This window comes from Garra rufa, chromosome 3, assembly GCF_049309525.1.
Source record: "Garra rufa chromosome 3, GarRuf1.0, whole genome shotgun sequence".
In the NCBI taxonomy this organism is placed as follows: domain Eukaryota; kingdom Metazoa; phylum Chordata; class Actinopteri; order Cypriniformes; family Cyprinidae; genus Garra; species Garra rufa.
This window is the reverse complement of record NC_133363.1, coordinates 48,044,682-48,059,888: the sequence shown is the minus strand read 5'-3', so window position 1 is coordinate 48,059,888 and position 15,207 is coordinate 48,044,682. Positions and strand designations below refer to the sequence as shown.

At 36.6% G+C, this 15,207-nt stretch overlaps 2 protein-coding genes across 2 annotated transcripts in view; one reads left to right on the top strand and one right to left on the bottom strand.

Moving 5' to 3' along the window:
* Positions 1-12,558, top strand: part of svep1 (sushi, von Willebrand factor type A, EGF and pentraxin domain containing 1) — a 103,292-nt gene extending 90,734 nt beyond the window's left edge. Inside the window, exons 44-49 of the mRNA XM_073836282.1 lie at positions 2,134-2,328; positions 3,426-3,596; positions 5,980-6,075; positions 6,488-6,583; positions 10,539-10,632; positions 12,173-12,558. Of these exons, the coding sequence (XP_073692383.1) occupies positions 2,134-2,328; positions 3,426-3,596; positions 5,980-6,075; positions 6,488-6,583; positions 10,539-10,632; positions 12,173-12,203 (683 nt within the window). The 3' untranslated portion in view covers positions 12,204-12,558. The remainder of the gene's footprint in view (positions 1-2,133; positions 2,329-3,425; positions 3,597-5,979; positions 6,076-6,487; positions 6,584-10,538; positions 10,633-12,172) is intronic.
* Positions 12,559-12,629: 71 nt separating this feature from the next.
* The window catches only part of txnb (thioredoxin b), a 5,347-nt gene continuing 2,769 nt past the window's right edge, over positions 12,630-15,207 (bottom strand). The window contains exons 3-5 of the mRNA XM_073836284.1: positions 13,926-13,991; positions 13,070-13,135; positions 12,630-12,965 (exon numbers count right to left, since the gene is read on the bottom strand). Of these exons, the coding sequence (XP_073692385.1) occupies positions 12,903-12,965; positions 13,070-13,135; positions 13,926-13,991 (195 nt within the window). The 3' untranslated portion in view covers positions 12,630-12,902. The remainder of the gene's footprint in view (positions 12,966-13,069; positions 13,136-13,925; positions 13,992-15,207) is intronic.

Below are 15,207 nucleotides of genomic sequence, written 5' to 3'. Positions count from 1 at the left end.
GATGTTTGTAGTTCACTCACAAGTCTTTCAAAACAGGCATTCCTTTATGTGTGCAAACTTTGCAAGACGTTGCACAACAGACATTGTTGGAAAAGTAATTTCACAACCAAACTAGTATAAGACTCTTGTTAGGCCTTAAATTTAAAGGGATAGTTCACCCTATGATTTACTCACCCTCAAGCCATTCTACAGTCGTGGCCAAAAGTTCTGAGAATTACATAAATATTGGAAATTGGAAAAGTTGCTGCTTAAGTTTTTATAATAGCAGTTTGCATATACTCCAGAATGTTATGAAGAGTGATCAGATGAATTGCATAGTCCTTCTTTGCCATGAAAATTAACTTAATCCTGAAAAAACTTTCCACTGCATTTCATTGCTGTCATTAAAGGACCTGCTGAGATCATTTCAGTAATCGTCTTGTTAACTCAGGTGAGAATGTTGACGAGCACAAGGCTGGAGATCATTATGTCAGGCTGATTGGGTTAGAATGGCAGACTTGACATGTTAAAAGGAGGGTGATGCTTGAAATCATTGTTCTTCCATTGTTAACCATGGTGACCTGCAAAGAAACGCGTGCAGCCATCATTGCGTTGCATAAAAATGGCTTCACAGGCAAGGATATTGTGGCTACTAAGATTGCACCTAAATCAACAATTTATAGGATCATCAAGAAATTCAAGGAAAGAGGTTCAATTCTTGTTAAGAAGGCTTCAGTGCGTTCAAGAAAGTCCAGCAAGCGCCAGGATCGTCTCCTAAAGAGGATTCAGCTGCGGGATCGGAGTGCCACCAGTGCAGAGCTTGCTCAGGAATGGCAGCAGGCAGGTGTGAGCGCATCTGCACGCACAGTGAGGCCAAGACTTTTGGAAGATGGCCTGGTGTCAAGAAGGGCAGCAAAGAAGCCACTTCTCTCCAAAAAAAACATCAGGGACAGATTGATCTTCTGCAAAAAGTATGGCGAATGGACTGCTGAGGACTGGGGCAAAGTCATATTCTCCAATGAAGCCTCTTTCCGATTGTTTGGGGCATCTGGAAAAAGGCTTGTCCGGAGAAGAAAAGGTGAGCGCTACCATCAGTCCTGTGTCATGCCAACAGTAAAGCATCCTGAGACCATTCATGTGTGGGGTTGCTTCTCATCCAAGGGAGTGGGCTCACTCACAATTTTGCCCAAAAACACAGCCATGAATAAAGAATGGTACCAAAACACCCTCCAAAAGCCACTTCTTCCAACAATCCAACAACAGTTTGGTAAAGAACAATGCATTTTCCAGCATGATGGAGCACCGTGCCATAAGGCAAAATTGATGACTAAGTGGCTCGGGGACCAAAACGTTGAAATTTTGGGTACATGGCCTGGAAACTCCCCAGATCTTAATCCCATTGAGAACTTGTGGTCAATCCTCAAGAGGCGGGTGGACAAACAAAAACCCACTAATTCTGACAAACTCCAAGAAGTGATTATGAAAGAATGGGTTGCTATCAGTCAGGATTTGACCCAGAAGTTGATTGAGAGCATGCCCAGTCGAATTGCAGAGGTCCTGAAAAAGAAGGGCCAACACAGCAAATACTGACTCTTTGCATAAATGTCATGTAATTGTCAATAAAAGCCTTTGAAACGTATGAAGTGCTTGTAATTATATTTCAGTACATCACAGAAACAACTGAAACACAGATCTAAAAGCAGTTTAGCAGCAAACTTTGAAAACTAATATTTGTGTCATTCTCAAAACTGTTGGCCACGACTATATAGGTGTAAAACGCAACGATTCGCTTCGGAAAGCCTTTATTAACCACAGAGAGCCATGTGGAACACTTGTTATGATGGATGGTTCTACTTATATTGGACTTCAAAATCTTAAACTCCATTCATTGCCGTTATAAAGCTTGGAAGAGCCAGGGCATTTTTTTATATAACTTTGACTTTTGTCTGGAAGAAGTCATATGCACCTAGGATGGCTTGCGGGTGAGTGAATCATGGGGTAATTTTTATTTTTAGGTGAATTGTCCCTTTAACGTCACATTTCTAAGAACTGATTTGATATTTCTGCTTTTTTTGTTAGTCAGCAAATCCATTCACAATATCAGATAAAATAGCTTAAACATGCTGTTTGACTCAAATCTTATCCCCCCTATAGCCAAATCATGCCCCCCTCCTCCTGGCTGGACTGGAGGCAGTGTCAACACTACCCAGACGGTTTTCCTGGTAGGCCAGTCAGTATCAGTCAGTTGTCCTAAAGGTCAGCGGGTCAAAGGTAACCAGGGAAAAGGCATCGCTACCTTAACTTGCAGGAGTGATCAGACCTGGACCCCCATCAATGCAGTGTGCGAGAGTGAGTACAAGCATTCATTATTTCCATCTTTAGTACATTTTTCAGTTGCATTGAATGATTAAAAAAATCATGTTAGTATACGAATTTATAGCCCCAAAAGCATTTTGCACCAAAATGTCAAGAGAGAAGATCTTTGGGCCATATTTCAAAGCATATTTTAGATTATTTCTGCTGCACCTCTCTATGTGGTTTTACTAAACCACATAAAGTATACACAACTTGCATAAAGCAAATCAACTTCCTGATTTGGCAAGCTGGAAATGTGTTAAGTTGTAGTAGGTTAAGACACTCTGGACTTTGAACCTAAGCACTTCCACTACATGCAATCGCTCTGACTCAAGCACAGCTGCTGATTACAGCAGCTTGAGGAGTAAAATGTGATCAATATCATTTGTTCCTCATTCAGACTGTAGCATCACAATTAGCGCTGCTTTTCTTATTGCATGGTATCTTTCATGGTATCTTCCATGGAAACTTTTACCTGTACTGTCTTCCTTTCGGGTTACTTCTGCACGCTATCATTCAAAATATATTAAAAGCCTGCTCTCTCATAGAGATGCTTCATTGTTGTGTGTATAATTTGATATTTTAATTTTTTGGGTATTTTGCATGCTAGCTCTGTAGTATGAAATGCGTAGTACTAAACATATGTGGTGGTGTGTGTACATTTCTTTTACAAACTTTTCAACGTGTTCATGTGGTTATTTTTTCGGATCCTATCAGTATGTCTGTATATATACTATGTATATATATGTGTATACTTTTCTCTCTGTGAGACACCTGCTGAACTTCACTCACTGCTTGTAGTATCACTATTATCAGATATGAGAGGATGCTATGATATCTTCTCAAATGTGCATTTCTCATGCACCATCGCCTGTTTTGTTTGTATTTTCCCAACACAAATTAGGCTTCCTGCTACATGAAAGAAATGTAAACATTTAACAAAAATTGAAATGAGAGAGCATGAAAATGCCACTTCATAACCAATCTTGAAAGGCCCAAAAAGCTCTTTTTAGTTCTTCAGTGGACTGCTCAGCCATGCTGAGAATCTTCCTTTCTAACTTACTGGTTCGGTCCATTTCACTCACACACAGGGGTGTCCTGCGGCCCACCACTGTACGTGGCAAATGGGGTAGTCCGTGGGGCAGTGTTCCAGTTTGGAGATGTGGTGGTGTACTCATGTTACGCAGGCTACACCATGGAGGGTTCTAGCAGAAGTGTGTGCTTGGAGAATGGCACTTGGACCCCACCCCCTACCTGCAAAGGTAGCACAAGGAACTGCCCTTAAATCCCACTTGGAGTTCTGACTTCAGCCTTTTTCTTCATCTTGCAAAATCTTGTGACTCCCTTTGACTGGTCTTGCACATTTACACATGTAAACACAAGCACTGAGCACTTTAGATAATGGTGTTAGGCCACACTGCTAGTCAATAGCTTGAGATTAACTAGCCATATTTGCACATTTTTGGTGTCTTATTTTTCAACTTATTCACACACAACTCCAAAGTTCCATGCCCTTTCTGTATAATATTGTAAATAGATAATATTTAAGGTGTTGACCTACACTACCATTCAAAAGTTTGGGGTCAGTAAATGTTTTTATTGTTATTGAAAAAAGTCTTAAGCTTATCAGGGGCCAGTTGCATGAACTTTAAATTAAGACAGTGACTTATATAGAAGCACGTTTCCACCACTCAATAAATAAAAGGTATTTGTGACTTTTTAATCTCACAATTCTGACTTTTTTTTTAATAGCGTGATACAAACTCTTGACTTAGGTTGAATTATGTCTTAGGTTCTCAGAATTGTAAAATATATACTCACAATTGCGAGTTATGAAGTCCAATTTTGTGAGACATGAACTCAAAATTCTGGGAAATGAAGTCAGATTTTCATATAAACTTAAAATTGTGAGTTATAAAGTCAGATTTGTGAGATATAAACTCGAAAAACTGACTTTTTTCTTTGAAATTGGTGCTAGATACTCACAACAGTGAGTTTATATCTCGCAATTCTGACTTTATAATTTGCAGTGGCAAATTTATATCACACAATTATGAGAAAAAAAGTCAGAATTGTGAATTTAAATCTCACAATTCTGGCTGTATAGCACGCAATTCCGAGTTTATATCACAATTATGAGAAAAATTCAAAATTGCTAGTTAAGTCAGAATTGCGAGATATAAACGTGCAAATCTTACCTTTTTTTCAGAATTGCATGATATAAACTCGCAATTAAATGTTTTTCCCTTCAAAATTTGACTTTTTACCTTGCAATTGGGAGTTTATATCTAAAAAAGAATTACGTAAAAAAGACGGAATTGCGAGATATGAATTTGCATATGAGCAAAACAATTCTGACTTTATTTCTAACAATTGTGAGTTTATATCACACAATTCTGAGGAAAAAAATCGTAATTGTGAGTTTATATCTCACAATTCTGAGAAAAAAGTCAGAATTGCGAGTTTGTAACTTGTAATTCTGTCTTAATTTCTCTGATTATAACTCAACTAATCCACAATGTCACGTAAATGAATTAAAAAATTATGACCAATCTTAAAGAAGGAAATTAGCTAACTAATTTTTAAGACTAGTCTAAATGTTTTATGGAACTTACCCCAGAGCTGATTTTATTTAATTAAAAATACAGTAGAACTGTAATATTGTGAAATATTTTTGTGTGTTAATTTTACATTTTCAGCAGGCATTCAGTGTCACATAATAATTGAAAAATTATTCTAAAGATTTCAGTTTGGCCCACAAATAACATTTCGTATTTGAAAATGGTTGTGCTGCTTAGTATTTTTTGTGGAATCCTTGTTTTTTCAGGATTTTTTGATTAAAAAAAAAGTTCAAAAGAATTGAATTTGTTTGAAAAAGTTTTATTTGTAACAATGTAAAAGTCTTTACTGTCACGTTTAAGAAATTATATGCATAATTAAAAGTACTAACTTTCAGAAAAACGTACTGAGCCCAAACGTTTCAACGATACTATAAGAAATAAAACTTTGCCTTCAGTTATAGTACTGCCTCAAGCTCCTTATAAAATATAGTTGTATAATTAATTTCAATAACTTAACAAGAAGGTATAGTACTCTATAGTCCCTTACAAGTAAACATTAACAGAATGTTCTCTTTAGGTGCTGTGCAGCGATGTGAAGCTAACAGTTATGTAATGTCAAAGATGTTATTTCTTGCATATTTTAACCTAGCTAGAATCTTATATTGACCAATTCAGGAACAGAAATTGTTTTATAATGAGCAACAGCACTGAACAACAGCATTGTCCCACAGAGATGATAGAGATAGACTTTGGTATAGATGTCACGAATATCAACAAGGCATGATTTTTTGCTTTCATTTTTGGCATGGTGATTTTTTAACATTGTATTTTACATTGTAAGTCCTTCTCAGCCTTTCTTTCGGTCTTGGAGTCGTTGGCTTGTTTGATTTGTGCGCTTGTAGAAACTAATTCTGATCAGTGGAATTTCTCACTGGTCTTAACATCTAACATCTAGTTCGTCTTTGAATGCTGCATGTCTCTGTGTGGTATTTTGAAATTGTGTTAGGACAGTGATTGTACTGCTGTTTTGTTGTGTTTGAGTCAGTTTCTTCACTATTCAATCGTCTTTTGTGTGTTTGTATAGCCGTTTGTTGGCTCCAGTGTCAGAACGGAGGTGTGTGCCAAAGACCAAACACTTGCTCCTGTCCAGAGGGATGGATGGGCAGATTTTGCGAGGAGCGTAAGTACACAGACAAATATGCATGATAACAACAGCAGCACTCACAAGAAAGATTATTAATATATTAATAAGACAGCAGTCCATTGCTTAAGGCACCATTTTATGGATCAATAACAGCAATGGTTTCTTATAAAGCATTGCTAAATTAACCATCACCTCACACACACAGCTGCATTTCTCTGTGGCTTTACTTCTTCTTCCACAGGAAACCAGAACTGTTGGTTGTGGTGTAGAATGTCTATACATGCATGAATGTTTTAGAAATACTGAGTGGTTGAAACAACATTTTGAGTCATTCTGAAGTTGAAGGATTGGTTTTAAAAAGTTGACTTGACTCAGGTTATTCTGATTATTCATGTGTATCTTCAACTGAAATGTCACATTTTCATACTGCATGTGTTTTTTACTGCAGCGATCTGCATCTTACCATGTCTCAATGGAGGACGCTGTGTAGCTCCGTACCAGTGTGAATGTCCAACAGGATGGACAGGCACACGCTGTCATAATGGTAAGAGTGTGTGTTTGTGTATGATGACTTGTGATAGTCGTCAAGAAAAGTAGCAGATTAGTAGCAGACGTACAGTCAAGCCTGACTTAGTTACTTTTATTCAACCAGCAAGTTTTTTTTTTTTTTTTTTTTTGACCAGAAATGACAGAGGCTTCTCCCAAAAGATAATAAGACGATGTACAAGAGGCATCATTGTGGAAAAAAATATTTCTCAGCTTTTATTTACATTTGAACAAAAAGTGGCATATCCAAAATTATTGTATTTGTCTGCTAACCATTTCTTCACCACTTTTGCGGTTTTGGGTTGTTGTCGTGCTGAAATGTCCATTGGTGCCCAAGGCCAAGTTTCTCTGCAGACTGCCTGATGTTGTTGTTGAGAATTTTGATGTATTGCTCCTTTTTCATGGTGCCGTTTGCTGTGATTAGGTTCCCTGGTCCACCAGCTGAAAAACAACCCCAAAACATTAGGTTCCCACCACCATGTTTGACAGTGGGGATGGTGTTCTTAGGGTTGAAGGCTTCTCCTTTTTTACGCCAAATGAAGGCTACATCATTGTGGCCAAAAAATTCTATTTTAGTTTCATCTGACCATAAAACAGAAGACCAGAAGTCTTCTTCTTTGTCCAGATGAGCATTTGCAAAGGCCAAGCGGGCTTTTGTGTGCCTTATCTGGAGAAGTGGTGTCCTCCTTGGTCTGTGTCCGTGAAAACCAGCGGTGTGCAGCGGCTTGAGATGTTGCCACCAGCAGAGCCCAGATTCATCAGGATGGCCTTGGTGGTGATCCTTGGATTCTTTTTTACCTCTCTCACTATCCTCCTGACCAGCACAGGTGTCACTTTTGGCTTTCGACCATGTTCTCTGAGATTTTTCACAGTGCGGAAAGTCTTGGATTTTTTAATAATACTTTGCATTTCAGCCACTGGAACTTCAAAACATTTAGATGTGGTCTTATAGCCCTTTCCTGACATGTGAGTAGCCACAATATACAGTTGCAGGTCCTCAGTGAGCTCCTTTGTCTTAGCCATGACTGTCCACAAACCAACAGCAAAGAGCTTTTGTTTTTCACCTGTTGAGTTGATTAAAACAGCTGTTCCCAATGAATCAGGGTAATTAGAATGCTTTAGAACAGCTTGGACTATTTGGAATGGTATAGAACTTTGGATTTTCCCATAGACTGTGACAGTTTGCAACGGGTATGAATAAATTTAGACATGCCACTTTTTGTTCAAATGTAAATAAAAGCTGAGAAATATTTTTTCCACAATGATGCCTCTTGTTACATCGTCTTATTATCTTTTGGGAGAAGCCCGTGTCATTTCTGGTCAAAAAAAACAACTTTAAGTCAGAATTTGCCAGGGGTATGAATAATTTCTGGCTTAACTGTGGTTAAAGTGTCATTAACTCTGTCATTAATTACTCACCCTCATGTAGTTCCAAACTCTGAAAGTTCGCTAGACGAACAGATTAATCGATGGCGATTTAATCCCGCTACAGTTACTACTGGCGGCTGATATAAATAATTGTAATTAATCAAAACTAATTGTAATTATTTATATACATTTCCCTTTTGAGCTAAATTCGCTACACCTGTAGGGTCAGAAAGCTCTCGGATTTGATCAAAAATATCTTAATTTGTGTTCTGAAGATGAATGAAGGTCTTACTGGTTTGGAACGACATGAAGGTGAGCAAAACATTTACAGAGTTTCATTTTAGGGTAAACTATTTCTTTAACTAGTCAGTGCAGCCTCTAACATCATAGATCTTGTATGATAAAAATTTAAATAACAGATTTACAACACTGAGGAAGTAGGAACATCAGCTGCTTTATTCAGTCCTGACAAGCTGAGACAAATGAAACACAATTAGTGATAACCTCACAGCATTTAATTATAGCCAATTTATGAAGTCTAGAGAACATCTCCCATTTGCCTCAAGCTATCTGTGATCTTGAAGGTTAGTATAAGTCTTAGTTCAACTATATAAGTTGCTATTTAGGGAAATATCCCTCGCCATTAACTACAGACATCATGCTAAACAAATTAAACTTAAGATTTTTAAAGTAGGGTGGACTACAGGGGAGTGAAGTAATTAGAGTGATTACAGACAGAAGGACCTCATGGTGGGATGGGGGCCGGGGCTCATTCTCCCGGGGTCATGCTATGTCATGCTCACATTGTTGCCAGGCAACACCTGTGACAACAGAGTCTAATAGTGATATGCAGTAGATCCCAGGAGCCCAAGCAGTAAAGCAAAACACAATTATTGAAAACACATAGGGGAAGTTGACATGTCATGTAAAACAGTGACAGACAGTAGTATGGACGTCACACTTTACCATAAAGGGAAAGCTCACCCAAAAATGAAAGTCATGTCATTACTCACCCTCATGTCGTTCCAAACCCGTGTCTTCGGAACACAAATTAAGATGAAATACAAGAGATGAAATTTGAATTCACAAATTTCAAAAATCGACTTTCTAGTTAATATAATAATAATAGCATGATGTTGTTGGAACAAAATAGCAATAGCAGTTGAGAAGGAAAAACAAATACATCCTGCCCCAAATTCCAACTATATGATTGGATTTAGACACATACCTAATTTGAAGTGTAAAATATTTTAGATTTATTAGGAAGTTAATAGTTAATACGAAACACTGATTTCTTGAGTCAGAACTACCCATACTATAGACTGGTGTGTTCTTGTATCAAAATGATGGTGTGTTTGATTAAAAATCGAAAAATCGTGAATCGATTTTTAATCAAATCGTGACCGCAAGAATCTATTTAAATTGTGAGGTAATTTCTTCTCGGCCATGTCAGTTTCCACAATTAAAATTAAAAACCGTCACACCACATGACTATTTAAGTGAATAACAGGTGAATGAAAATAATGAAAAGATTTCTGGCCAATGTCTAAAAACATACACTACACTATTATAGTAACAAATTTACTATTATTTCCGTTAAATATTGAATGACTTGTAAAAAACAAGAACTTTACAATACCACACATCATATTTTTACATTTCCTAGTGAAACTTTATTAGATTTATTGGGGACATCACCAGCGGGACTGTAACTGCATGCATTTAATGGTTTTAAAGCTTCAGTACTAAGACAAATACATTTACTAGTTGCTCAGATCATTAAAGCAAACTTGATATGGGTTTGCAGACTCAGTGTCACCTGCAGTGTTTGCTTTAGAGGTTTTACTGATTACCTTAGTTTTCATTCTGCTGTTGTGGTCAGACTCTTTGTGTTTTGTCCGTCTCAGCCGGTGTGACCGATTCATAGGAGGTGTCTGTCAGAACAAAGGTCTCTAGGGCAAAGAGGAATTCTGGAAATGCTTGATTCCTTTGAAATCACAGAGGGATAAATGTTACCTTTTGAAGAACTATTCTGTTTGTGCTCCAAAACAGGCTATGTGAATGTATGTGTTCATGAAAGAATGTAGTTCACATGATAAACGTACAAAGTAGTGGTGGGCCGTTATCGGCGTTAACGTGAGACTCTTATCGGGCGATAAAAAAATATCGCCGTTAATCTATTCTCAACGTTGGGTTGGGAGCTGGGTCTAAACTACGTAAACTATGATGACTTTCACCTTGATATTTTAGCGCGGATGACCTAGTCGAACTGCACTGTAGGGGGCGAGAAAGAGTCTTCAACTTCTGTGAAATTACCACATCAAATGAGACGTGCAAGCGGTAGCCACATTTAGATCCAGATTCAAAACACATCTGTTTTGCTGTGCATTTACTGAATGAGCACTGTACTATATCCGACTGAGTGCACTGTTTCATTCATTTATCCTTTTTTTAATAATTTGAAATCAGTTCATTTTATGTCAGTTATTGTTGATCTTGTAACATCTGTGGATATTAACATTCTAAGTATCAACATATGCAATGGATTATTGGTTAATGGGAGTATTTTGTATGTGTGTTTTTAGCGGTGTGTTCCATGCCCTGTTTGAATGGAGGCCGGTGTATCCGACCCAACAGGTGTCACTGCAGTCAAGGATGGGGAGGATATGACTGCTCTAGGTAAGCGACACACAAACTAGGTATACAGTTGAAGTCAAAAGTTTACATACACCTTGCAAAATTTTACCAAAATAAGAGGGGTCATACAAAATGCATATTGTTTTTATTTAGTACTGGAATAAGATGTTTCACATGAAAGACATTTACATATATTCCACAAGAGAAAATAATAGTTGAATTTATAAAAATGACAACGTTCAAAAGTTTACATACGCTTTATTTTTAATACCTGAATTATTATTATTTTTTGTTTAGTGATAGTTGTTCATGAGTCCCTTGTTTGTCCTGAACAGTTAAACTGCCCACTGTTCTTCAGAAAAATCTTCAGGTTCCACAAATTCTTTGTTTTTGTTTTTTAGCATTTTTGTGTATTCTAAACCCTTTCCAACAATGAAACAATCTTTTCACACTGAGGACAACTATTACAGATGGTTCAAATGCTCACTGATGCTTTAGAAGGAAACACAATGCATTAAGAGCCAGGGGTGTAAACTTTTGAACATAATTATTTTGCATAAATAATGCCCTTCAGAAGCTACAGAAGATACATCTGTGTTTCCCAGAAGACAAAATAAGTAAAATTTACCCTGATCTTCAAATTCAAAAAGTTTTCACCCCCTGGCTCTTAATGTATTGTGTTTCCTTCTGGAGCATCAGTGAGCGTTTAAACCTTCTGTAATGGTTGCATATGAGTCCCTCAGTTGTCCTTAGAGTGAAAAAAAGGATCCCAAAATCATACAGTCATGCTACAATGCTAAAAGACCCCAAAAGAATTTGTGGGTCCTGAAGGATTTTTCAGGACAAACAAGGAACTCACGAACAGTCTATCACTATATATAAAAACAGCTGTGGATCATTCAGATAACAACACAGTTTTAAGAATCAAGTGTATGTAAACTTTTGAACAGGATATGAATGTGCATATATAACTGTACAAGGAACACTAAATCACTCAGCTAGTGAAAGTCTAGGGAAATAAAGATAAGAACTTTCTCTGAACTGAACTGCTGTGTGTTTGTGTCAATATGTGTCTTTATGCCTCAGACACACCTAGTTTAATGATGTCGTATCTCTTACAGTAAACTTACATTTCCCGGGACACTGCAGTTTGATTCAATCCAATCACTGAGTTGGCATTAGGATAGGAAATAGATACTGCTGCCATTTCTATTGCGATTCATTCTTTTAAGTAATTTGCTTCTTTCCAATCTTCGCTGATTCAGTTCCAATGTCAAGATTTTATTGAGCAGATACAGTCTCTCAGTAAAGTGCTATTGATCTGATCTGCTTTTTCTATAAGCGTTTCAAGCTAGATATCAGGCTTGATATCCTTCAGCTAATTACACGCTGCAGCCTTCATTGCTGGTTAGAGTGATTCACAATTAGATTTACTGCAGACTTGGTCGATTTAACAATCAAATGAGCTTTAATACTTCTTTGTGGTCGAAACTGTACAAGCAAAATGCACCATTTAGTGATTATTGTGGTCATTTTAGTTTTTTAACGGCCTAATCTTTGATTATTAATTATTGTCTTTTAGAAAAAGAAGAAATGGATACTTTCACTTTTAATGTGCCATGCTACCAAGAATTCAAGTCTGAATGTGTTGAAACAAGATGGAGTCATGTCAGACATCTGTATACAACACATTTCCTCTTTCCCTCAGAAAGTCCTAAGTGGTTTTGTAAATTAAAGCTGTATTTTTTCATGTAGAAAATGAAACAGTATTAAATATATGCTGCTGCTATATACATGAACTTGTACGATGTGTAAAAATGTTGATGTGATTGTCCAATGTACATGTATATAAACTATTCTTTTCATGTTTTTATTAAAACAGAAACACAACTATATAAAAACCAACTGTAATTCTCATTCCCACAGTTAATTATTAAGAATTCCCAATTAAACTTTCAGTTTGTTCTACTTGCCTGTCTCATATGACTATTAAACATTTGACTTGAACAATTTTTGATACAACCAGAACATTGTAAAACTCAACTTTAATTTCCTTTAATGTTTTAATTTCATACAAATCCAACATACAATACAATAAATAGCCATTATAGAAGGCCAAATATTTAACAAAAAGTCTTCTGTTTCTGTATATAAACTAAAATAGGTTATAAATGTAGCAGATAAAATTAGATGTTAAAGGTCAAGAATTATGTTTCTGTACTTGATTTAAACTTTTAAAAACAAGATCAGAAAACAATCTGCGTATGTTAGTTATTACAGTGGTTGGTTTTTGCGTTTCTGAGCGTTTTTCTTCATTTAAGCGAATCGATCTTCTCCTTCAGCTTAGCATTATTTGATCCAGAAAATTCATCAACCTGAAAAACAATTGTTGAATCAGTTACAGCACAACAAACAGCTTCATTTCAAAATAGTTCCGATCACGGAAATAGAACAGAAAACCCCAGAGAGGGTGTTTTACCTTCTTTCCGTTCTTGTAGAAATGGAATGTTGGCATACATTTGATGTCACAGAAAGTGGCCACATCCTAGATAGAGAAAGAGGGAGTGGGTCAGGTCAGAATAGGTTTATTCAGTCTGCGTGTGATGATAAACATCTTTAATAGTGTCTTTTCATTTTGCTCTTATAAGAGAGGGCTGAAATTATGTCCACGGCAGAACTCGAAGGCTATCGAAATTAAAAAATCCCTCATATGTTTAGGAAAAATGATTTGTTTCATATTCATTTCAACTTAAATTATGTTTAATGACTGAAATCAGTCACATAAAGGCCCGCTGGATATGTGCACTGTTATCAGAAGCTTCAAACACTCTCCTCACATTTGCCATCCTTACCTTGCGATATAAATGTCAGGCAAAAAGCATGACATTTCAACAAATATGTATCAAGAATTCAGCTTTTCAAACAAAGCTAGTGTTTGTAACCATAACAACATGGGCAGCAACCATCAGAACTGTCCCATTCTGGCACTGTCTCGATCTACCTCTGATAAAACTGAATGACGGCCAATATCCTTTCTAAGCGCTATCCTGTGAATCAAATAACACGCTATCAGCAAAGCCAATCAGGAGAACGGGTGTGCTGGGATGTTCTAATGTGTTTGGGTCGCTTACAAAGCATTAGGTTGTCTGTGAGTATCCAAATGCATAATACTACACCAGACAGCCTTGTCTATGGGAGGGAGATAGCGAGGCCAGTATTCAAATGAAAGTAAAAAAAAAAAAAGGCAGAACAGAAAAGCCCAGATGGTGAATCTATGTAAAAAAGGGTGTCTCTCGAGTGCATTCATCAGAGAAAAAAGACACCAGGTGACTAACCTGTGCATCATCCACATCCACCTTTAGAAATACGACATTTTCGTTCTCTGGTTTTTCAGACAGCCCCTGTGGAGAAGAGAAAAAAGGCGGTAGTAAAAAGCAAACCACAAAGCTTGCAATCAAAGCACTTCCTTTGAACTTCATATTTCATTCCTTCCGTTTCATCTGTCAAATTTGCATATGCTTTCTTTCATTGTCTAAACCAGGTACAAATGTATTGAGTGAAAGTAAAGTAAACAACTGGTTCATGATTTTTATGTAGGTTACATATGTGGCTAAGATTGCTTTGACATTTGTGACCCTGGACCACAAAACCAGTCTTAAGTCGCTGGGGTATATTTGTAGCAATAGCCAAAAATACATTGTATGGGTCAAAATGATTGATTTTTCTTTTATGCCAAAAATCATTAGGAAATTAAGTAAAGATGATGTTCCATTAAGATTTTTTGTAAAATTCCTACTGTAAACACATATCAAAATATAATTTTTGATTAGTAATATGCATTGTTAAGTACTTAATTTGGACAACTTTAAAGGTGATTTTCTCAGTATTTTGATTTATTTGCACCCTCAGGTTCCAGATTTTCAAATAGATGTATCTCGGCCAAATATTGTCCTATCCTAACAAACCATACATCAATAGAAAGCTTATTTATTGAGCTTTCGTATGATGTATACATCTCAGTTTTGTAAAATTTAACCTTATGACTGGTTTTGTGGTCCAGGGTCACATTTGGTTAGATATTAACCGCCTCTTATGAAAATGAACCACGGTTTTATTATAGTAAAATTGTAGTAATAATGTTTATTTGGCGTATTGACTACCATTAGTAATGTATAACCACAGTTTTACTACGGATACCATGGTTAAACTATGGTTAGTGTAGCAAAACCATGGCTAATTTGTAGTTTTCATACTATAGTAACAATGTTGTTGTATTTTTTTTTGTATTATTTGTAGTAAAAACAATGGTTAATTTTCAGTAAGGGACACCAAAATCTCAAAACAAGGTATTGTCTTTGAAGAATTGGTTCAGTTCCAGAACAAAAATGTACAGATAATGTGCTCACCCTCTTGTCATCCAAGATGTTCATGTTTTTCTTCTTTCAGATGTAAAGAAATTTTTTTTTTTTTTTAGTAAAACATTTCAGTATTCCTCTCCATATAATGGACTTCTATGGTGCCCCTGAGTTTGAACTTCCAAAATGCTGTAAAAGATCCCAGCCGAGGAATAAGGGTTTTATCTAGCGAAACGATCTGTTAATTTATATATATATATAT